This window comes from Amia ocellicauda, chromosome 16, assembly GCF_036373705.1.
Source record: "Amia ocellicauda isolate fAmiCal2 chromosome 16, fAmiCal2.hap1, whole genome shotgun sequence".
NCBI classification, from domain to species: Eukaryota; Metazoa; Chordata; class Actinopteri; order Amiiformes; family Amiidae; genus Amia; species Amia ocellicauda.
In genome coordinates this window covers 10188593-10213850 of record NC_089865.1, presented here as the reverse complement: position 1 = coordinate 10213850, position 25258 = coordinate 10188593, and the positions used below count along the sequence as shown (strand labels likewise).

The following is a 25258-nucleotide window of genomic DNA, read 5'->3' as shown; positions in this document are numbered from 1 at the left end:
GGTGGTGTTGGACTGCAACCATCTCAAAGCGCAACTCCCTGAATGCAGCAGGATCAACTGTCACATCCATGTTGCCTTGGTGTGTGATCTCGCCAGAGGCATAAAACCATAGAGCATGAAGCTTAAAAGAGATTCCACCTAAAGCAAATCGAAAACATATGCAAATACCCAGATGATTTTCAGAGGAACTATCGATATCTGACACCCTGGAGCGTAAACTTTTTAATATACTGAAAGCAGGTGTTATCTAATCCTTCTAGGTTTGTCCACCTCTCATGATTTGGGTGTAGGAAACAGGACACTGAGGTATCTGATCAGCTCATAAAAGCAAGACTTCTTCACAAAGCAATACATATTAATCTAGTTCGAATTTGGAAGAGCATGACAGTAATTTTATTTCTGTAAACAAAATAATGCCGGTCTTACATGATCACCAATTTTATAGTCTCCAGTACATCCGGTCGGAAAAGAGTATCTGTGGAATCCTGCATCATGTTTTCAGAGTAAGGGACAATATTTTAAAACTTGTGATATGGTATGGGAAGGGATAAAGAGATTCGAGTCTGAAAAAGTAATTTAAAAATAGAAAGTGAAAAACACATGAGGCTATCTGACCCAGTCACATTCACTGAGGTGTCGGTCAATTATTCATACTGGATACTGAAACTTTCTCAAAAGAAACTGGGGAACGAGCATCCAAAACAATACCTGGCATTCATAAAAAAACAAAAACAAGATTTATATTAGAAAATGAGAAGTAAAAGGATTTCCATGGACAAAACGTTCACATTTATTTCTGTTTCATGTGCATAGAAAATGGCAGTGAACTATCCCATGAAAGAAACAGGACAGGAAATGGAAAAATAAAGATAATATATCTATGTTTTTCAATTACACAATTCATTTCAAAACAAAGATGTGTAATTTAATCTTCAAATGCTTGTGTAATGATACCCATTTTCTTTTTTCTTTTTTTAATTATATATACGTTTATATATTTCTTAACATGGCACAAGTCTTTACCAGTGCTGCTGATCTTGGATCCGGTGGCTTTTTTTGTATTATATTTACAATACATGAAGGAAATGTACAAGACTTGATGGCATACACAATCGCAATATTAAGTACAGCAATAAAACAGAAAAGGAATACAATTTGATTCCTCTGTACAAACTAACATTAGATTCTCTTCACAGATATGCAGTCTTGATTAATTTGGCCTACACACACATTTCCCCATCTGTTTCTCTACTGCAAACCTTTCATCACATGACCCACACCGTCACCACACTACATGACCTACAAATAAAAAGTTCTAACATCTAGACAGAGCAAAAAAAAGACTGCCACACCAACGTCTAGTGCCCCCGTCAATCTCAGTCCATGATTCTTTCACTTTAACACTTCCTTGTTCTCTTTCTTTGGTTCACTTTCCCTTCTCCATCAGACACATTCAAATCACTTAAAAAATAAAAAATAAAAAATAAATGAACAAACAAACAAACAAACAGAAGTTCATCGAACAGTCCATCTCTTTTAAAAACCTCTATACCCAAGAGTCTGGCGATCCAGGGTACTGTTCTGCTCTATAGGAAGGCCGCCGTGTAGTAGAGTAGAAGTCCACATAGTTTGTTGTAGATTTGAGTCCGTGCTGCTGTGAAGTATATTCCGCACTAGAGGGAAAATGAACCTGGTCTTCAAAGTAAGGGTCCTCATAGCTGTGTGGCGACTGCAGGTACATTCTGTAGGTGTCGTAGTTCCTCCTGCTTGGATCATCTTGGCTATAGTACAGCTGTTGATGCTGCACACAAAATGAAAGGAAAATAAATGAATCCTCACTTGTCAATCAGTACACGGCATATATAATGACGGCTTTGCTTGAGAGAGCAGACTTTTCATGTGATGTCAAATACGGACATGTAATTTATGTGAAATAGCACATGCATCCAAATATTTGTTTTCTTATTGATTCAAAAATACAAAATGCTTTTGTCCGCAATTTGCTGTCCAGATCCATAAGTCGTTCCATCACCACAACACCCGTGTGAGGATTAATGACTGTTCTCTTGCATCATATCCTGGGCGGAGCTCTTCCAACTACTTCATTGGAATAATTAAAAGTCAATGGAATACTGATTAGGGGGGAAATTAGAAGAAAAAAGCAGTCGTGCAGCTTAAACTGGAATATTTTGAAACCATTTTCAGGTTTATTGAAACGGGCAAAGTAATCAAAACGTTCTATTTATTAACGCAACCAAGGGAAATACTGTACGTCAGGTTTGATCGGATCTTTAAATTATGTCAGACGAGAGCATTTTAACAAATACATAGCTACTGACAGATGCCACAGATTCAGACACGGCACCTGCTGAGGCTATCACACACTTTGGAGAAGACCGACGCCGAGGCCCGCGGCGCTTCTCAGACCTCATTCATTTATCACAACAAAACTGTGTGACAGTCATTTCACATTAGTGCAGAAGAGAGGAAGAATGCCCAGCCAGCTTTGAAGTGTGTATTATATAACTTAAATATTATTTATTTAACTGGTTTTGTGGTTCTCTGTAGGAAAGTTTCTTACCTGTGTCCTCCTTGACTCCTCCCTTGGTGGCGAAGAATAGGAGCCTATATAAAATGGAGATGGCTTCCCAGACCCTGAAGAAAAAGTAATATGTACTTCTTGTTGTATAACAAGCAGGTGTTGCCTTAAAACAATCATACAATTAACCTATCAACATATCTGCCAACAAATGAATCCTATTTGTTGATTTTCAACTCAAATTGATGGTGAAAGAAAGATGGAAATCTGCCTGTAGCCCCTCCTCAAACGGCATCCACTGGCATCCCAGACGAGAGTCAGTCTGCAGCAGTGCTATGTACAAAGTCCATCTGGGAATAGCGTGTCTAGCAAACAATGCCTTTCTACCTCAAAGGCATAAACAAAATTAGCTTTGTAGTCTGTGCCCAGCTGAGCTGTTTTTAATGCAGCATGGGGGAACTGGCTGATATCAAAAACAAATCTTTAAAACAGTGAAGGAATTTTACGGCTGCTTTATTATTGGGCCAAAAACATGAGCAATTCCAGTTGTGCAGTGGTGGTGATACTGCGGTAGAATGCTTACAATCGGACTGGTCCTATCGGTTGCCACAACTTACCTGTGTACTGATTTTTATGTACATTGTTGTCGCCTTGATAGTTATAAAATTGCATAGATGGCTGTGTCCTTTGATAATCAGATCTTTGTTCTTTTATTCCCAACAAGGCAGGGGAAGAGGTTGCACTACCAGCTGTATGAAAAAAGAAAAGAAAAACAATCCCTTCACATCAGATGAAAGTGAAAAGTACACCAAGATTATGATTTACAAATCCATCAATTCAAATTCTCTATTTTGTGTATGCATCCTAGAAATGTAATGTGAATCCCCCTGTTTGTATCCTTAGTGTTGCCACTCACCTGATTGGATGACTGGGGACATCTGTAGGTTACTGGTTGGTAAGGTGGGTTGAGATTTGTACCTCTCTCTCTCTAGTGTGGACACCGGGGTGATGAAATGGTTCTGGTTCCATCCATCCTGAAAGAGAGCAATCCCAGTAAGTAAAACATATTATAATAAGATACACAACTGGACTGAGCCAACAATGAGCCACTGACAGCCGGCGGTTACCTTCTTATAGATGCTGCGGAGGTCTCTGTACTGCCACAGTGTGCTCAGCACCTGGGCTGCAGCTTTCACAACTTTCATTGAGTACCTAAGACACAAAAAGAAAACAATTGGATGTATTTTTTGAAATAAATGTTTAATATACTTAAAATATCAGCATATTTTGCCGATATTCTTCTGTATCTTTTTATGCAGAATCTTAGAAGAATTAGACCAAAGTAAAAAAAAAAAAAAAAAACTAAACTAAAACAAATACAAGTTGGAGCATAGAGAATTATAAGTTGTAATGTTCTGATAATTTTACATTTAAATGATGTTTTGCGTTACAGCAGCACAATTTACAATTCTATTATAAAATTCAGTTCTGTTTTTATTCTTTTAATTGGTAAGTAATAATAGTTTCACTGCTATCACAGTACTGTTCTATCAAAGGTACAATCATTGGCATTATCTTAACCATTTTAACACTTTTGTAAACAGTATGACTTCCTGAAGTTCAATTTGTAAAAGCTGTGTGACAGATTCAACCACATAGTATAAACAAACACGCAAACACATAAATAAATAAATCAGAAACCAACCAGAGGGATACACACCTCTCTCCTCTTCCTTTAGTGATATTCACTAATTTTTCAATCCCTCCAGTGTCTGCCAGGGCTTTGGCGTTCTCCATGTTTTTACTTGTGACCTCATGCAGGGTACAGCAGATCGCTGCCACGGTGTCGTCGGACAGTAACGTGGTGTTGCCTCCTGGAAGACGATTGACCAAGTCTCGCATGGCATATTTGCCTGTTGAAAAGAAAGAGGTCCACGTGATTATATATATTATTGATTACTTTCACCAATAATATTACATTGTCACTTATTATAGGTCCCCTGACACTTGCATTGTAGTGAGAGAGCACTAGTTTATATCTAATCTATAAAGAAGCGAAATATGTTCAATATATTTGAATGATCTATTACAGTGATAACAACAGTTATGTCTCTCAATTGGAAAACGTAAGTGAAACCAGCAGGAGTGTGGCCCTGGAGAAGAGAAATGTAACATCACCCAGTTTAATTGCTTTCATTGATATAAACGCCATACCGATCAGTTCTTTGTTTCGTACATCCAGAGCCATGTTTCGTAAGGCTGTTGCGACGGAACACACCACCCGGTCGTTGTCCATCCTCAGCAGCTCCACGAGGATAGGGAGACCCTTCTCTTTCCTCACAGCCGCGCGGATGTATGCTGCGAACTGGAAATGGAGAGAAGTGAAAGGGCATGTTTGTTGTTATACACGGGAGAGTAAGTCTGCAAACCCATAGAGCTGCGTCCTGTGATATGGTCTCAGTGTACCATAAACAGTGAGTCTTGCTATATTAATGTGTAAAGCCTGTCATATCGGAAAATAGACTCATTTAAATAGCCTTTCAAAAACTTGCAAGCTGGAAACCTGTTAAATCAAGGACAGTAGGTTTTGATATGAAATAAAATAAACAAGCTACCTTCCAGTTGCCCGCGGAGAGATTCTGAAGAGACCCGGCCGATCCCTCGAGTGTGGCCGGGTTGGAGCTCTCGGCGAGGAGAGTGAGATAAGGTTTCACTACCGTCGGGTGCCACAGCATTTCAACACCTTTAGGAGGCTTTGAAAATCCAGGAATTGGGCCAACACCATCCCACTGAGGAAAGATATTGAAACATTGACACAAAGAAACTTATCTTGGTCTCTCAGAATATCTAGCCTCACTCAAGACTATGCAGCTTTGTACCTTCCGTGCAAAGTTATTTAAAGTCAGTGTACAACAGCTAACCTGGTCATCTTGTGTCGATTTCTTTTTCTTTTTCTTTTTCTTCCCCCAACAACTTGAATCCACATCCTTACTAGGGGACTCATTTCCAAGCAAACCGTCCAACTCATTGGTTCCCAAGAGACGAGACTGAGGCATCTCCAACTCCAACCGGTAAGAAAGGTTCCTTAATGTGCAAATACAGTTCTCCACAATCTGAACAGGACGGGAATTTTATTAGTAAAGTTAAATCACAAAACAAGCATCATATGCATATATTATATATGCAAACACACACACACATATATATACATATATATATGTACACACACACACACACACATAAATTGAATGGATACATTTGGGCATTGAAAGCATACAGTACATGAGTACTATGATAATTAATAACTGCTTCAGAGCTTTTTGTAAATGTCTGGATTAAAACAAATTGTTTTAATTATGAACTGTGGGATGTCTTTATACTGGCATGAACATTACAGGCTGCCATGAATAAATAGCTTTAAAAAAAATTACATGCAGTGCATATTAAACAGGAAGTTAAAAAGAGACTCAAGAGCTCATGTACATTATAACAGTATCCTGCATTTGCATCTGATGTGAAGATTTAATTTTTTTTTTAAAACGCTAACAAGGAAAGTGGCAGTGTGAATTCAGAAACACTGTGGAAAATGTAAAAAATGTTATGTTCTCTTTAATACAAAAACTGAGTACATTCGGCTAATAGGTTTTTAATGCACAAAGACATATGGGGAAAAAATCCTGCCCCAGCCACAGGGGAGCTATGCTGTTACTGTCTAGGCTCAGACACTACAGGTGTGCGCAGGAGAGGCCTGTGAAGCTCGGCGGTTTGAAGGCTGCACACCTTGCTGTCGAAGTCCGACGAGTTCACGCAGGCCTTGATGACGTACAGCAGCGAGTCCACCAGCCCATCACACGTCCGCATCTGTTTCCGTGCTTCCTCCCCTGCTGAGCTGAGATTCCTGCACAACCACAAAGACATCTCCTTCAATACTGCAGTTCACCCCGCAGTAGAAACGTGTCCCGGCTGCGTTCGCTTCCAAATAAGCAGCGTGACTCAGGAGATGATTTCCGCTGTACTTCTGTACAGTTTGCTCGAGAAACCGGATCAATTATTTATGAAAAACCCCACGGAGACTGAATGATGCCATTAGGAAAGCTTTGGTAGGCAAATGAGAGTAATCGTGCGTGTAGTAGCAAATCTCAGAGTACCCACCAACAATTAAATACTCAACTTCATATTTGCTCATTTGAAAAGAGCAGCAGCAGGAACAGGGATCGGAAAATCCACTGGTGGCTGCAGTTGAGTTATTTCCAGTACGCCTATGCATTCTGTGTGAAACTTAATGAATCTGGTACTAAACCATTACTGAAGGTATTTGTGGTTAAAACTCCAAGGTCTCAGACATTCAGTTATTTCTCCAAGTCTATAAAATGTAACTCTGTGAAGTGCATCAATAGTGTGAAAAACTCTATAAACGTGACTAAATTAGAAGAGATGACAAAATTTGAAAAACAAGGAATTAAAAGTACAATTTAATGAAAAAACTGACTTCTGTATATATATTTTTTTAGTATGTGTAGCAGTATATTGACAATGTAAAGAGCAGAACAAAATAAGTGTGTCTGTGGGTGACAGGGCCCGAGATATGTGCCAGGACTGAAGAGCTACTGTCAAATTCTGGAGTGCTGCCAGTTCTGCAAACACTGAGTACCAGGCACTGTCATACACTGTGCTTCTGCTATGTGTCGGTGTTATCCAAATCTACAAGAAAAACAACGGATTTGAAAAGGAAAAGCAATCTATGCATGATTGCACATAATAAAAAAAGATCAAACTTTCATTATTTCATCTCAAATTTCAGGATATTTTGAGTTTTACTTTGAGAAAAATACTTCTATCCACCCAATAGAGAAATGAAATACCCTAGTAAACTGAAGTATTATTTTTTATCAGGTCTGCAACTTGGAAAAACACAAAGAAAGATAAACACTTATTTCCCACTAGGTGGCAGTGCAGTAAAACATTTTTTTTGGCTCATTCTGGAGAGGGTTGGGATGTTACCTCAGGCAGCCCGTGGTGTTTCGCAGCACAAGTGAAGAGTGAAATTTCAGTTTGTGATCATCATCAAAGGAGGAGCTGTTCCATCCAGAGTGCGGGATTATCACAGTGTTTGTCAGAGTACTTAAGGCATCCCGAATGATTGTCATTTTTACTGCATCACAAGAAGATAAGTTCCACAGAACTCCTGGGGAGACAAATATGGGGGGGAAACAACTCAAACAGATGATACAAACCGCTTTTGTTGGCTGTCATGTAGAATTAATAATATAGCCGTACTGAGAAATCTGGGGATCTTCATTTACCTACAATAGATTAAACATTAACAGTATTTTTTATAAAAGATAAAAATAAAATAAAAACCTGTTGACAACTGTCCTTTTTAAAGCAAATCTCAACAGTTAGTATGAGAAATAACATTAGTCTTAATTTGTACTTAAACTGTGCATAAGCAATGGAAGAATGCCTCAAGTATATGTATTTAAATGGAAACTCATCTTAAATTATTTCCTTTCGAGTGCCTAGCTGTAGCGAGGTAGTGTAAAGCAACATCTGTTCTGAATTATGCCTCGTGTTCTTTTAATGAGATATTTCATACAGGAAGTTTCAAATGCAGAATGACTTTCAACAAGCACCTGTAGACAGCGAGTAAATACTTTAATAGTTAACATGCATGCAATTTCTACCTTTCTGGTGATTACCAAAGAGGGAAGGGAGACATTACAAGCTGTTCTATCTGTACTTGATCTATTGTAATTGACAGGTTAAAATAGGGCAGGAATTAAACCAGTAGCTCTAGGTAATCCTGGGGGATTCCCAGTTGTGCTTCTGCTTTTATCACGTCAACATCCCATCCTCTCCCTGGCCTTGTGCTTCCCAGACTGATGGGGACTTCCCTTCAAAATATTAGGACACAACCTATTTTGTGAATCAGGACAGTCTTTCATAAATCATTGCAATTATTCATTCAAAATCAATATTAAATCACATTACAGTTTAATTAAATTAGTTTAAATAAGTTAAATACGAGACATGTACGTTTTTGTATTCTTTCCCTATAAGTAGCAAACTCCAATCTGTCCCTGTGTTATTCAATGGCAAAACACCAGGGCCACCTCCCCCAGACACACAGTGACAGAGTAAATTAATAACTTGAAATGGAAAATCTGAGAAGTCAGTTTGGCATTCTTCGAGTTCTCTGCCAGGATGTGTTAATTTTATACAGATAGGGAATCCACCTGTAAACAAAATCGCAGACAGCGAAATTCACAGCCATTTACAAATTAAAGCAGACACAGCATAGCTGGAAGAAGACTGCTCGCAAATATGCACAGTACTGAACTGCATGCCAATGCCTTGAAATCATTTATGAAGTCTTGGAAATGTAGGTAAGTCACAGATTTTTTTTTTGTTTTGTTCAATATTTCAAAGTTATTTTAATAGTTATATTCAATATTTCTCACTCACCATCTTAAACATCCTCCTAAGCCTTAGCTAAATAAAAAAAAATCCATAAAGAATAACGGACGACAGCTGTTCAGTTTTCCATTGCTGAATTTCCACACATTTTGTATATATCGGGCTTGATTGCTTTGTTCATCAGTGGCTGAAATGGCCTTGAATTACGCTGCCATTTAAACTCTCAAGGCAGTTTTCTTTTGATAAAAGGCAACTCCAAGGATAAAATGATTCTGCATTTACTGTGCTTGCTAATTTGGTTCAATAAGTTATTTGTATGTTTTGCTGCATTCATTAGATGATGCAATTAAAATTGTTACTAAGGAAAATGCAGGGTTCATTAAGCTACACCGCTAATGTGCTCCATTTTACAGTCAAAAGCAGGAGTAAGCACCATCATTTTGTATTGTGATAAATGGCAAATACCATCTTAATAGTACTTCTAATACCTAAGCTACAATAAATATGACCATGCAATGACATTCGGTTTTCAGTACGAAGAAGTATCATTTCCCATTACATTGTGATGAATTCTATATGCAACACACATCTTAAATATACACTCACCTAAAGGATTATTAGGAACACCTGTTCAATTTCTCATTAATGCAATTATCTAACCAACCAATCACATGGCAGTTGCTTCAATGCATTTAGGGGTGTGGTCCTGGTCAACACAATCTCCTGAACTCCAAACTGAATGTCTGAATTCGTGGCATGGTTGTTTGTGAAATACTCAGACCGGCCCGTCTGGCACCATCTGCTCAGTTACTGGGATTTTCACGCACAACCATTTCTAGGGTTTACAAAGAATGGTGTGAAAAGGGAAAAACATCCAGTATGCGGCAGTCCTGTGGGCGAAAATGCCTTGTTGATGCTAGAGGTCAGAGGAGAATGGGCCGACTGATTCAAGCTGATAGAAGAGCAACTTTGACTGAAATAACCACTCGTTACAACCGAGGTATGCAGCAAAGCATTTGTGAAGCCACAACACGTACAACCTTGAGGCGGATGGGCTACAACAGCAGAAGACCCCACCGGGTACCACTCATCTCCACTACAGATAGGAAAAAGAGGCTACAATTTGCACAAGCTCACCAAAATTGGACAGTTGAAGACTGGAAAAATGTTGCCTGGTCTGATGAGTCTCGATTTCTGTTGAGACATTCAGATGGTAGAGTCAGAATTTGGCGTAAACAGAATGAGAACATGGATCCATCATGCCTTGCTACCACTGTGCAGGCTGGTGGTGGTGGTGTAATGGTGTGGGGGATGTTTTCTTGGCACACTTTAGGCCCCTTAGTGCCAATTGGGCATCGTTTAAATGCCACGGCCTACCTGAGCATTGTTTCTGACCATGTCCATCCCTTTATGACCACCATGTACCCATCCTCTGATGGCTACTTCCAGCAGGATAATGCACCATGTCACAAAGGTCGAATCATTTCAAATTGGTTTCTTAAACATGACAATGAGTTCACTGTACTAAACTGGCCCCCACAGTCACCAGATCTCAACCCAATAGAGCATCTTTGGGATGTGGTGGAACGGGAGCTACGTGCCCTGGATGTGCATCCCACAAATCTCCATCAACTGCAAGATGCTATCCTATCAATATGTGCCAACATTTCTAAAGAATGCTTTCAGCACCTTGTTGAATCAATGCCACGTAGAATTAAGGCAGTTCTGAAGGCGAAAGGGGGTCAAACACAGTATTAGTATGGTGTTCCTAATAATCCTTTAGGTGAGTGTATAATATTAATTAAAATATATCTAGGTAAATCTCCAGCAAGGGTAGTAGACGGTGCCCTCATACTCTCTTGTGCACAGGGTAAAGTGTGATAGAGCATTTCATCATTACAAACGCACCTCTAAATGACCAGAGTTCAAATTAAGTTGACTGAAAACTGTGTATACTAATGCAACAGTCAAGACAAGGTTACATGCAATAAAGCTCAAGCATGGATTTTGCTACTCGACTGCTGGCTGGTAAGGGGCTAACTGAGGGTGGCACTCAACTGACAGGGTGGCACTGGGGATGGGGTGGGTGGAGATGGCAAAGACAGTGTTTCCCAACCTTTTCAAGATGCATGTGCTTACATTCAACTTTCATGGGATACACCAACCCTTCTCTGCAACATTTTTCTACAGTTTGCATTAACATTAAGTTTAGTGATAAAACTAGGGTTACATTCTGGTTCTGAATATTAAGGTTTTACGCTATTTATTTTTCATCCCAGTATAAACTGAAGATTTAGATTTTTAAGGTAGTTAGGAATCTAACTGATGTAACACAACAAGGCACATCTATTTATCCTGAAACATTTTTGGCTGCACACCAGACTTTGTTGAATTTGGGCATGTAAAAATGTAATTTAAGCAAATTCATGTTGTTTTCTTTAGTGTGATTTTCAAAAATTCCGTGGGACACGCGTTCATGGCTGATGGCTCCCCAATGTGCCATGGGTCGATGGTTGGGAAACATTGAGCTAAGGGACCCTCGGCTCACTAAATCAGCATCCCCTGTGGCTGCACAGACCCCTGCTGCTCAGACCCCTGCTATCAGTGAGATCTAGGTCAGCCCTCTGTGACATGGTAGATCTGTGGTTTTCTAATTTACAGTGAACAGAGGCTTGAGAATGGCTTGAATAGTAATCAGCCTTTCTAAAACTAGTTGTAAAAGTCGGAGAGGGTCTCACTGGGTCATAGGGTTAAAACTCCTGATTGTGGTTGAAGATTGTGACCTATAGTCAGCACATACTGTAACCAATTTGAATCCAAGCTGTGCCATTTATGTTAGGCGAAACCAAGGTTTCCCTTGGTGGCACAAGACTGGCCAATAACAAGAGAACGTGCTCGTCTCCTACAGGACCGAATGCTATCAGTAGCAGCTTTGTCTGTCCAACAGTTGGCATAAAACTTCTTCCATCTGCATTCTGCATGAAATCCAAGCACAAAAAGACTGGCTTGACTCCATACACCTCTCTGAGGAGGCCTGTGGGTGTCTGGTCTTCAGAAACAGTCACTGCGGGACTGCAACGGCTAAGTGGCTTGGCTGACGACGGGCCATTCCAAAATTGAAAATAAAGGAAGAAATAATTGCAGATTTATAAACAAGACAACCCCCACCCCCAAAAGTAATAATCAAACTAAACAATTAAATACAACAGCCTTTTATCAGACCTCAAAACCATCCAGAAGCAATGTAATCTGGGACAGTTGTAACCTTGATTTGAACACAGAGGAAAAGGTGGGGCTTTCACAGATGCAAAGTCACAGAACTGGTTTAAGAAATCCTTTCTATACATAATGAAATCTTCAAAGGGCTTTTTATTCAGTTACTGCCTGCTGTATGAGAAATACAAGCCAAGATGCCCATTACTCAGTTGGAGACCCATGTGGGTCACAAATTACAGTTAATTCCAGTTTATAAAAGTAATGCCTGTGTTCAACACCAATGTCTGTATTTCAGAGGTGATGAAATCTTACAGAATTAATTGCTATTATACTCTGTACATTATTGATAATCTGATTAACTGGTGTAATAGCAGTCCTGAGCAGAATTTTTAAATCATATGTTGACATACTTCTGTTGAGCCTTTCCCGTATGTGTTTATTTATCCTACAATATAAGCAAATTTCTCATTTCTAATTGCCTTCTTATATTACGGTAATAACCATTAACTGGAATAATTTACCTCCATCTTAACTCGGTAGTTGACTACATACCATTTATATTCACTACAGATCATCTAAAATGGATTTGGATTAATTATATATATATATATATATATATATATATATATATATATATATAGGCATGTATATATTTTAACACATTTACCACATGAAGACTTTAAACAAATGAAAGAATGTGGGTGTGATCTGAAGAATTAATTCTTAGGAAAAAATATATTAGCAACATAGAAGTTCATTTTTAAATAGGAAACAAAAGTGCAGAGCCATTATGCAGCATTAAGATTTTGTAATATAATGTTTTTCACTACGTCAAAGTCATTAAGAAGAAGTTCCAGATACATCGTCTACAAAGAACTGCAAAAACATTTCTCTCAAAGGCTTCCTGCTTGCAACCCACAATGTGAAGATCTAAGTGAGTGAAAGCCTGATTTGTTCCTTCTCCCGTTAAAATAAACAACCCATTCTTCACACCCGAGGAACAATCGCTTCTGTCCCTAATGGGTTTAATGGCGGTTTTCAGGGATGAAAACAAACCTGCTTACTTTTAGAAGTCTGCTCACCCAGTCTTTAAACCATTTTTATGTTTGTAAGTCTGTATTTTGATATTTATTTTAATCCCCGGTAATGCTCAAACCTTTAGTTTTTCACAAACTACAAAGCTGTCTCTGGATGTTGTTTATAGTCTTAAAGTTTTTGTAACAGCCTCCAGAAGAGAGGTTATGCTAATATTCAGATAAATATCAATATCAGCAGAGCGCTAGAGTGTAAATCTGTAAAGGCACATGTGATTTTAAGAGTGTGGTTAAAATCCTGGCGATATCTGCCAAGGAATCACTGCCTACAGGTTTGGGCAGACATTTTAAATTAAAACAAAGGACTTAATTTGCCTCCTTTATCATAAATGCCTCTACTGATCATCAAAGCAGACATCTACAGCATTTTCATAGACTTTCATCCCAGACTTTATAACAGATGCCTTGAGGGTGCAGGTCTCCAAAAATGAGAGACAGGTAAACTTGGGCAGAATGGTGCCATTAACCCATGCACTCGAGTATCATTCGCATAACTATACAACTATAAGAAAATGTTTCTAGGAAATGACATGCAAGGAATTATGTTTAATTTATGTAGGTAAACTCAGCCATTTGACATTTAAGAACACATGGAGGAAAAAAAAGGAACAAACATACTTCTAAAAAAACGTGTCATTAAAGCTCTGGAAAGCTTTTGAAGTGGATCATAACTGCAAAAGTATTGACAAGATTACTTTAACTTAAGGTTCGAACTGAACTGCATTAAGTTGCTGATCATGTCTTAGAGTTGTAATTGTAACGGGACGAGTTGGCCTGGTGTCAACAGTGGAGGTGAAGGGCAGGAAAACAGCTGGTGTTAGATCTGCCCTGCCCCCTGGGTAAATAATGACTCTTCTGTGGAGACTCCCTTTACATGCAATTTCTCTCCATGACCCAGCACTTTTCTGGCTCTGGAAAACTGTTATTCTCAAAATAGGAAACTAAAATTGATTACAACCTGTTATAATTTAAAAATACATTTCCACGGGAGGTTACCACCATCCTATCAAACACATTCCTTCTTTCTGTGTGACACATCTTTTGATTAACTACGACATTTGCAGGGGTCAATCTTTCTAAGCATCTGTTCATGCAGAGAGCCTTCTGTAATACTGCGGCCAATTGGACACTATAAACAATACAACCCTGTAGACTTCCCTAGATCTGTTTAGTCCTTTAGTCACTCTGAAACTTTATACAGGGCTTCAACACCATAAAACACAGCACATTGGTATAGAATCTTCCTACAACAATGCAATCATTATTCATTTAACTTCTGGAATAGCAGACAACTCCTTTAATGTCCATTATAATTATCTTTACTTTGCAATTAAGAAAACGGTAATTGAAATGACTTAATTTGGATAATTTTCTTTGTGATTGATTATCTTGATGTGACACTGGTAATGTCCTTGACTAACTACATAGCATAAGTGGTCTATATACACTATTATATTGTTTAAATGCATGATAAGTCAAATTTAAGGAGCCATTCACAACAATCAGCTTAAATATTTGTAAGCAACCTCGGTGCACACATCAGTGGAACAGGTCCTCCGTTTTGTGCATCGCCCTCAGAAAATGACAGCTAATAGAACAAGAATAAACGTTCTCGATTCCAAAGTCTCCACAGGGCCCTTCATTTGCAGTATTACATCCTGTTGTGTTGATTGAAGCATGCTTCAGCAGAGATCATGCACAGGAGACCAAATCAACTGGGAATATTCTGTTCACTTCTGCCAGCTTTCAACACACACAACTAAATTACATAAAAGCAGGATTTTGGTCTGCCTGCCAGTGCCTCTAACTTTTATTAAATTACGAGATGATATACTGGACTATAAAAGAAAATGGGGGGGGAAGAGCCCAACAAACTGCTAAGAAGATTAGGTAAATCCAGTCAAAGAAAATGTTAAATAAAGGTTAAATGTTTATTTTAGTATTCATTGATTGATAGATTTATTTATAGCAAATTATATTTTGTTGAAAACCCTTTGGAGAAATTGATAATTTCAGCTAAAGTTTGAGGAATTAAAATACTTTGCCAAAAATAACTGCTTCCTCAGCCGTTTTAAGCTACAAACATTTCAATACATTTTATAAATCTCATTATATTCACACTGTCTCGGTTGTCTTTGATACTTATTTGTCACTAGCATTCTGAGTGTATGCTTTACTCCTAATTGGTTGAAAGATGCAATTAGACCAACTTAATTTACTATTAGCAGAATAAATTCTGATGGAAAAAGCCTAGGGCAGATTTAAAGGATCTAAATCGGTATTCTCTCATCCAACACCCAAGCTGAGAGATTTCATTGCAACAACATTTGCAGAAAACCTAGCTCTTAATAAATGTTTTAAATTTAAAACTTACATTCCCTCCAGTTTCTGTGTACAAACAACAAACTTATCATTAAATCTGAACTACATCACAAAAAGCCATGATTGCTGTCCACTACTCAATAACATGGGGGGAAAAAACAACAATATCCATGTTGCCTTTTTCAGATCACTGAGCAAAAGGATGCAGGCTGCAAATGCCTACATGATCTTCCTTTGGATCAGAACAAATGTAATGTCTGAGGATGAGATGCAAACCAGCCATAACTGGGCTACTTCTGACTCAGTGACTATATCAGAGACACTGCTTTGCTGGAAGCATTCACAGCAACAAGATGTCAAGATGACCGCCACTGCTAGACTATACAAACATGTTAATTAACAAAGCAGAGTATTTATTTGATTCATTCTTTTTTTTTTTTCAGTCAGGTTTGTTTGACTGAAACTGCATTAACTAATGCATTTCTAAAAATAGGAATTAATGTAATTTCACTGAATAAATAAGACAAAGAACAGAGCAAATAGGCAGCAAGAATCCCAGCTTTGATCAGAAAAGCTGCAGTGCAACACAATAAATAAAGTGGATACATACCAGTGACAAGCTCTCTCACTTCAGCATCCACCGTCTTTCTCAACAGTCGCAGTAAAGCAGGGACTCCCCCGGCGTTTCTCACAGCGATCTTGTTTTCATCTGTTGCTTTTCCATAGACAAGATTTCTTAGTGCTCCACAGGCATTTTTCTGAACTTCTAAGACTTTATGGTCTAAAAGGTCAACCAAGTGTTTGATACCCCCCAGCCGACACACCTAAAAAATAAAATTAATAACAAGTTTTGCTAAATTGTATGAATATATTTGCCTGTATCATAGTGGTGTTTTTCTAACGGTTAAACAAAGTACTTAAATGATATACAACTGAATTCCTTTGAACACATAACTGTAAGAAATAGACGCACAAAGCTGCACACTGAGAAGACAAACGGTGTCTTGTATTACAGTTCTTTTGTCAGTGATTATATTGGGATGCTATTCCTCAAATGGGGGGATTTGACTGAATCTACTGCTATACCATTTATAAAGGTGGTACAAAAATATTTTTTTTTGCATAGATATATCCTACAGAAGATTCTACACTGTAAACTGTAAATTATTATTTTTATTTCTTGGCAGACGCCCTTATCCAATATTGTCTTAATATTATATTATTAGATTTCCAGAAAACACAGTGCTTTTGTGAACACTGAAAAGAAGGAAAAAGAAAAAAAAAAAGGAAAAAAAGTACACTGAAAATGTAGTTACTCCAGTTTCCCTTTGACATTTTTGGTTTTGGAATGAAACATACAGGTTTAAATATAACCTAAATCTCCTCTAGTATTATCCAGACCTGTATAGAATGTACTGTATTCTTTTGCTCATGGGTGGTAAAGATTTAAGTAGGACATTCAGTAATATTAATGAAAGAAACACATACAGAGGTGATGGTAGGTACATTTACACATAAAGGACAAGTCTAAAGGGAAATAAATGTTGGTGGCTGACAGCAGAATCCTAATGAATAAATATATATTCATATTTAATTAAACTTTTCTGAAGAAAACTATTTAAGAGAAATTGGTCTATCAAGTTTTTGGTGGGAACAGATTGGATTTCCTGTTAGGAAAAGAACAACAATTAAAACATGTTTTTGGTCAAACTATTAATAAGCGATGTGCATAGGAAATTTGAAATCCACCTCAAAAGCAAATACACAAAGCCATCCAGTCTTTGGTTTTGTTCCTGAATGGACTCAATACAGTGCCATATTTGGACAAGAATATATTGGATGTACCATCCACAAACCACATACTCCAACACAGGTCTTGACCTAAGTTTCCCCTTAAAATGAAATTTTCTCCCTTAAACTGTCAGACGTGCCATTTTAATGAAAGCATGTACAACAGCAACCTTGTCACGACCGAAGCACCTGTAGTTTCTGTGAATAACGAATGTCAATGCCCTCTCTCTCGACTGCCAGCACGCATCACTAGGAGTAAATTCCAGCAGCAATAGCAGAACCCTGCCAAGATGCCAAATTCTAGGTTACATCAAATCGGGGAAAGTGGGAAATCGGAAGATATCCTATAGAGAAAGGCATTTAATACTCGAGTGGCGCTGCTCCCATGATTCACTCTATTGCTTGTTCAGTAATATGCTTGGTACCTCAGTTTTCACTTTATTATCTCCAAAGCACAGGTGTTGCAGGTAAGCCGCTGCATTCGCTTGAACCGAGGGAAATTGATGTTGTAGCATATGAATCACCTCCGGCAGCTCTGGGTCACGCCAAGCAAATTCCCTGGAATAAAGACAGAAAAAAACATGGGAATACAACTATAGAATTCTTACAATATAAAACACTTTGGAGGCGTTTAATAAGTTCAGTTCCCAAGAGAAAAATGCATAGTACCCACATTTATTAAAAAATATCCTTGTAATTTATTTTTTAAACCCCATTGTACATTTCTCAAAATAAAATTGTGACTGGTATTAACCATGAAAGACGTCTTAAAGAAATCTAACATTATCATCTCGAGAATTACCGCAATTACAGGGTTATATGAATGGGTGGCTTTATTTCACAGAAAAAAGTACCTCTCACATGGATGTTCTGCCATATAAAACCCACCATCAAGCTACAGTAAAATATTTTTTTCTTCTTTAAAAATCTGTTTTCCTTGCTATAAAAGGTAATAGAGGGTGTTATTCAGTATAATTTGAGAATACATGAATAGATGAATAGCTTCATAATCAAAATGAAATTGATTCATAATAAGCAAAGGATTCTTGAATATTTTAGTCACAATAGATCTGTTTATCTTACTGGCCCTATAACGTATTATTCAAAACACACATGCTTTTAAAAGAGACCGTTTACTTGAAGCCATTCTATAAAAAAAGAAACCTTTATATTTATTGTAGCCCAATTTCTTATAGAGCTTGAGGTGCAGGCATATGATTGAACTTGATAGGTCATGCGTCGGGAAAAATGCAAAGGCAATAAATATCCATGTGCCGTGTGCACAGTGGGAGCCACTGTTCCTGACCTTGCTTCAGCACAGCGGCAGGTGAGCTAGGACAGGAGTCAAATGTAAGTTTGTTTTAATTTAAATTAGCCTGAGGGCCCTGAAGTTCATAATACTGGAAGTGTTACATTTCACCATTCCCAAGGTAACTCAAAGAGTCTGCCTGCTGAAAGTTTGACTCTTACTTTCAGCTCCAATCTTCTTTAAATCTCAGCACTGTTGTTTCCAAATTCTGCAATGCCAATGGCAAGACTCTCCCCCAGAGAGGTATAAGTGTACTTCCTGTAAATGTTTGATATGCCCAAAGCAAGCTTGCCACTGAAAATATATTGAGAGGATGCTACTCATTCTGGTTCTGAGGACTGTAGAGAAGAGAACATTCACAGCAAATGTCTCATGGCATTTTATATCCACATGCAAAATGTGAACATATCGGGTGTTAAATGGTATTAAATGTTGGAAGTGTGCTAACTGACTATGAAGGGATACTGAATCTAAAAGTGGCAGTTGGAATAAATATAAGTATTTCATGCAGCTTTACCTGGGGTCCTTTTGAATACTGTCTATGGAGGGGGATCTGGTGGTACCGTCATCAACAGGGACAGCCTGCCTGGCATAGTTGGACTCGGAGGGTCTGTACTGAGCTGAGCGGTAGGGCTCAGCATAGGTAGCCGCTGAGTTCAGGGCGTAGTTGCTTCTTTGGTATGTCATAGCACTGCGTTGACTGGAGGTCCTTTGTAGATTTCCTGCACCTAGGTGTACAATGAGATACAATTACTAGGTAAATCTGAACTGAAATGTGCACAACTTCTCTGGAGCAGATTTTAGGTCATTTTTTGAGCCAATTGTGGCACAGTACATGATATCCAATTAGGCACTTTCATTTTTGGCCATTTTAAGAACCAATTTATAGTGGGCTGGAGTGTTCCACTTGAAGAATGAATGATAAATACCTCCTTCCGAATAAGGGAATACTAACAGAAGCGTCTGAAACAGCCTAGAAACACTGGGTAAATCCTTTAATAAGTAGATGAATAAGGACCTTGATTCCACTGGATTTGCAAGGCCTCAATACATCCCCGTTCTCTTGCCTTTACATGTAAATGGTTAAGCAAAGGATTCTGCAGTCTGGAAATACAGAGACCTCCTCAGAGAACAAGGTTTTCAATGAAGTGGAAAATCCTCAATACATCAGCTCCGTGTCTGCTGCCCAAATCACATCTCTCAATAGACACTTGAGACAAGTGCAGAGAAAAACTTTTTGTGAACCAAGATACTACAGTGAAAAAGTTTACTAAGGCAGAGTCCACTCCCTCGATATTAATACTGATTATGTATTTCTACCTTTTTATTTTTCTAATTCAGATTCTAACTAATTTTCAAGACAATATGCATTACCAAATGCCTATTCATACACATTTACTCAGCAAACATTAAACGTCTTCTGGTCATATGCATAATCCCAAACTCCCACAGGACGAAGAGCAATATTAATGAATATTAATGAATGTGAAGAAAAACTGAAACATGTCAACTTGATGCTAGATTTTAAAAATCACATTTCTCACATGGTTACACATGTATGCATGCTTGTTAATGGCTCAGATATTGGATATAATTAATATCTGTAGGCAGTGTACAAGTCAAAATGCAAAATTAACCTAAATCCCAAATAATATTGAAACTAATTTAAGCTCTAACACAAAAAATAGAATTACAAACCAATACAAAAAAACTTAACGGTTCAAAGTTTTTCAAAAACCAAAATCACAAACATTAACCTAAGCAATAGGTTATAGTCATATCTTTTGTATATGCACATATATATAAAAAACTAAATCTCATTTGCTTAACAATATATCTGGCTAATACCATGAAAACAAATACTGGTGAAAAGCAATTAAAAATAGATTTCATGAAAGAGTTCAGGGATCAAATTGGATTTCTTTCTAATGAACGTTTTCGAAAGACCAAAAACAGCCTTCTCTCGATACAAAGGAGCGTAAACACATTACTGGCCCTTATCTACAAGGACTGTTCTGTGCATCAATACAATTTATTACAGGACTTATCGGACTGAAAAGATCTCAGGTCTGCGGCACAATCTGCTGGAAGAGACTGCATTGAGTGTCTGCTAGAGGGAGAGAGCAATGTGGACTGAATTTTAAAATTTCAAAACAGTTTCCAAACTGCTGTTCAGCAATCTCTGCTAGGCCTTCCTCCTCCTGGTTATTACAGTGGCACCTGGGTGATTTATTGCGTTTTGCAGACCAATAGTTCCTGAGTGTCTATTCCTTTTTTCTCTCAACCTTTGAGTTGAAGATTTAAAGTGGATTAACCGAGTACTCTGAACTTACTAGTCGCTGAATACAATACATTTTCATGTTAAGATGGAGAGATGCGAAGAGGCATTTACCTGAGCCAGCCCTGTACACTGCAGTCTGCGTCCCATGATGCAGCTCAATTGCCCCATGGTTGGGGCTGCGGTACAGAGGGCTCTCAAACGTCCTGCCCTCGTAGATGGGTGTGATATGCAAATCTGGAGACATGGCTGACCGAAGATCTTGTCCCAGCTGGCTGTGCTGACTGGCATACGAGCTTCTTAATCCTGAAAGGAGCAGAATGTCACCTGTTAAATAAAGTGAAACTTGTCCATTTTGGGTGAATTTTAATGACATGGCTTAAACGGATGAACAGCAATATTGAATACATGTATATAAAAAAAAAAAATATCAAAGGCTCTTAGACCCCATTTTATCTGCATTTCAGTTTGACATTTTAACTACTAATTGCATAATTGAAAAGAATTTAGGCCTGATTTAAAATGCTGTCTAATGTTACAGTGGACTGCTAGCGGTCAAGACTCAGTGCCTTGGTACTGCAGGCTAATAACCTGGGTTGATAATTATGCTTAGGCTTTTAAAAGACTCTTTAAAAGCAGACTAAGATGTGAACAAAAACTGTATTTGGAAACCATTAATCTTTAAAACAAAATTATCCAAAGAATTAGGACAGAGAAAGAAGAATCACCTCAACCTATAATGAAGTAAAAGCTCAAGTGTGGTATATGTGTTATTCATCAAGAGCCCCGAAACCAAACCTTGAGCAATGCGGTTATGTGGTTTGCTGCTGATGCCTGTGTCTCACATGGGTTAAGAGGTCTGTATTGTTAGAAGGGTAAATGGGCCAGCAAAACAAGCTCTAGCAAATGTCAAATTAAAAGAGTGTGTGCCTCTGTACAAGAAGGAATTCATTATGCCCATTAGTCACTACCACAGCATAAATTAAGGGTTTTTGCGATTGATGAATTGAGGCATTACAGTGGTAATTTTAGTGGGCAGATTGTGGTCACCAACACTGTGAGAGGCTAAATTGCACGGAGTCTTAATCCAAAATTGACACGACCGCTTTAATTAAGGATCCGTTTCTCAAACACGGGAGAGGAACAGGCCGATGTTTTTACTTGCACTATTTACATTCGCTGTGTCCTGGGGTTTTTAAATGATGGATCTTGTAGCAGCAAACCGATGTACTCACACATTGTGACTGAAGAAAGAACAAATATCGCCTAAAAAGTACAGCTTACTGAATGACAGATGTATAAAGGTTGCGTTATCAAATAAAAATTGCCATAAGTCATGCATTAAATAATTGTGTGTTCACTTGCAAAATAATTACAAATGCACTGCTGGATTTTCTTCAGTATTCAGAAGCCTTTCATGCACTCGTAAACGATTCTCTATTCATTAAAATCGACCAGTATATTAGGTTCAGTTAGATGGAGGATTTTCAGACAAATGCAAAAACAGTTGGGTTCCAGCTTTTCCTTGTGTTCTCCTTTAAATTGAAACTGTCGACATGGTCATGGCCTCGGTGGTATACTTATTCATACCCTGAAGGGGAACTAATGCACAATGTACTTTTAATTGCAATAGATAATGGATTTTAGACCAAAATCTATAAAATATATAGGTGAGTTTAATTAAACTTTTTACTACTGGTAATAAAACTACAACAATTACTTCCAAAACACAAATTCAAATTTTAGAAAAGTTAACAGAATAAAAAGTATGATTTCATTTGAGATATTATTGCCATAAGCAGAATCAGAATGAATCTCACATATTTCCACTTTTCCACCCACTGTTAGAATTTCCTACCTGGGGACAATATAATGGTTATACTGTATGGTTCTTTGGTTTGTTTGCTTATCATTAATAAAAACACCCAATGTGTTGTTGAGCTGACAAAAAGAAAACCTATGCACATTTCCCATATGTATTTATGTTCCAACAGCTAAAATAGAAGCACAAAGTAAATTAAAAGTGTTCAGAACTGTCAATACAAGCAAATTACAGAGACCACACATTTAATAATGTACTTATCAGACATGGTCCAGAAAATAATTGGGAAATTGGGAAATTACAAGCACTAGATACACTAAATGGCAAAAAAATATAACTCCATTGCTTCCCCATTAGGAAAAAGGCTAACAGTTGTTTATGGCAGTTAGACAATATTATTATTATAATCCTACTAATAAATCAAACATCTTAAATTAAATGTACCTTGGGATTCATACAATACCAGTGCATGATTTGCAAAGGAGAATGTCTGTGATGCAGAGGGTATTTTACGTTCTAGAAATGAACACTCGGTTCTCCCGGCAGGACGCACGTTAACAAATGTCAGGGTGGATGTGTGAAGAGAACAGAAGGAATTTTGCTGCCTGGTGAAAATGGATGCAACAGTAGTGCCACATTTGCTGCTTTAGCTAGCAAGTACCCTGACAGAGGCACAATTTACAAATCCACAATAACCCAGATAGTGGAATGATTCCTTCACACCGGAAGCTTAGCCAATCGCAAGAGAAGCAGTTATCTTGCATAATGCAACTATTGTCCTGGAAGCTGCTTTCTGACGATTTCAGAGACTGTGACAGTCGACAACAACAAAAAAAAAATACCATGGGTGACTGGTATGAGCCAGTCAACTGCAAACGCATCCCTACAAAATTTCCTGTGTGCACATATCATCAGTATCAAATACAGTATGCCAGAGGATACTCTATGAATAGCTGAAAATAAAGATTGCCATCATTGCAAATATCATCACCACCGAGGATGTGAAGGAGATGTCCGTGTGACTATGCAACGCACGCAATCCAGTCTGTGCTGTATGCCGTCTACAGCACAGATATCAGGCTGTAAGTCTAGTGCTTCAAGCAATGCAGTGTCCTGTGCAAGTAAAGCCTTTGACCACACCTTGCATACCAGTCTATGGCTGACTATCAGTAAGTAATAGTCATGCACGATAGAGTTCTGCACACTACTCTAACGGGTTATTTATAAAACAATATTTACAGTGCATTTAGGTTGTACACTGCACACTGGACAGCTTAAGGCTGGTTCAGTCAGCTGGGAGAAAGAGTGTGATGTTGGGACTTGCCCTATAGAGGTTTAGAAGGAATATCCTGCATTTGAGAATCCATGTATTGAGCTGAAATGATCAGGTTTACCATAAATTACTTGACACAATCTGTTGTGATCACAGGCTTGTTTTTGATTTTTCCCCTCAACGCTGTATGGGTTTAGAGTTATTTTTAACACAATCCTCATATCTTTCCTGTCGACCAACATGTTCACGGAACAACGCTGTCTCTTAAAAAAATTCAGGAAAGTAAATCAGCCATCCTGCCTGTATGAGCTGAATCTTAAGTGTGTCTTCATGATCAGGGCACCTATACCTGGCACATTTGCTGCCCTGAGGACGTCAGAACGGGGAATTGTTATAGTCATCAACCTTTTCAGGCAACTAAGATGGAAAAGAGTGCAACAACCAAGGTAATTTTTCCATTGCACATATATCTCAGGTTCTCTCTGGTCGTCATGATGCTCGTAGTCTCCTGGCACAGAGCTTTATTCACATTGAAGTAAATCAATGGGAATACCACTTGCATTGAGATAGTGGGGGGGGGTAAGAAAAACTACAATTGTTTGTCATTGTCTGAGGAGAGATCGCGGGACTGAATTATTGAGTCAGCTGTATACTTTATAGCTCTGCTGTAACAGTGAATCACACAAACTATAGGACTTGCCTACTCCAATATAGTAAGGTGTGTGTGTATATAAAAGAGCCTTTGAATTTTTTTCCCACCCATTTAAATTAGCATTTGACCAGCTGTTTATCTCTGTTAAGTAGAGAAAAACAAAAAGCTTAAACTATATGGAAATGAGCAGCAGGGATTTACAGATGTGAATTTAAGTTAAGCTTTCTAATACTAAGATTTAGGTCATTCCACTTGGACAGAAACATCATTCTGAGGTCAAATGGTCAGGGGAAAGTTAAAAAAAAAAAAAAGGCATGCATTTGTATATTTTGTAAAAAGCAAAACTGAAAATGCACATACAAACACCATCACAAGCATAAAGAGGTTGGATTTAAGGTTAAACGTTTAAGGCTAATTTAAAATGGGCACAAAATGTGTATCACAAGTAACTGAGTTGACAAGAATGCACATAAACAACTCCTGAGCTGTGAGCTGGTCATGAAGTAATTTAAGTGCTTCAAATCCACTTGGAGTTCAAATTAAGC

The 25258-nt window shown here is 38.1% G+C and overlaps 1 protein-coding gene across 9 annotated transcripts in view; it reads right to left on the bottom strand.

Moving 5' to 3' along the window:
• Positions 1-370: 370 nt before the first annotated feature.
• pkp4 (plakophilin 4) overlaps positions 371-25258 on the bottom strand; it is a 69196-nt gene continuing 44308 nt past the window's right edge. For 6 of the 9 annotated variants that reach the window (XM_066688466.1, XM_066688471.1, XM_066688469.1 and 3 more), the window contains 15 exons: positions 21081-21272; positions 19206-19416; positions 17805-17937; positions 16199-16412; positions 7541-7724; positions 6320-6437; positions 5461-5652; positions 5155-5328; positions 4754-4904; positions 4245-4452; positions 3667-3751; positions 3456-3573; positions 3157-3288; positions 2582-2655; positions 371-1801 (listed from right to left, as the gene is read on the bottom strand). In XM_066688466.1, coding sequence (XP_066544563.1) covers positions 1547-1801; positions 2582-2655; positions 3157-3288; positions 3456-3573; positions 3667-3751; positions 4245-4452; positions 4754-4904; positions 5155-5328; positions 5461-5652; positions 6320-6437; positions 7541-7724; positions 16199-16412; positions 17805-17937; positions 19206-19416; positions 21081-21272 — 2441 coding nt within the window. In that variant the 3' untranslated portion in view covers positions 371-1546. The remainder of the gene's footprint in view (positions 1802-2581; positions 2656-3156; positions 3289-3455; positions 3574-3666; positions 3752-4244; positions 4453-4753; positions 4905-5154; positions 5329-5460; positions 5653-6319; positions 6438-7540; positions 7725-16198; positions 16413-17804; positions 17938-19205; positions 19417-21080; positions 21273-25258) is intronic. The other 3 variants (XM_066688470.1, XM_066688473.1, XM_066688474.1) reach the window with 1 other exon arrangement.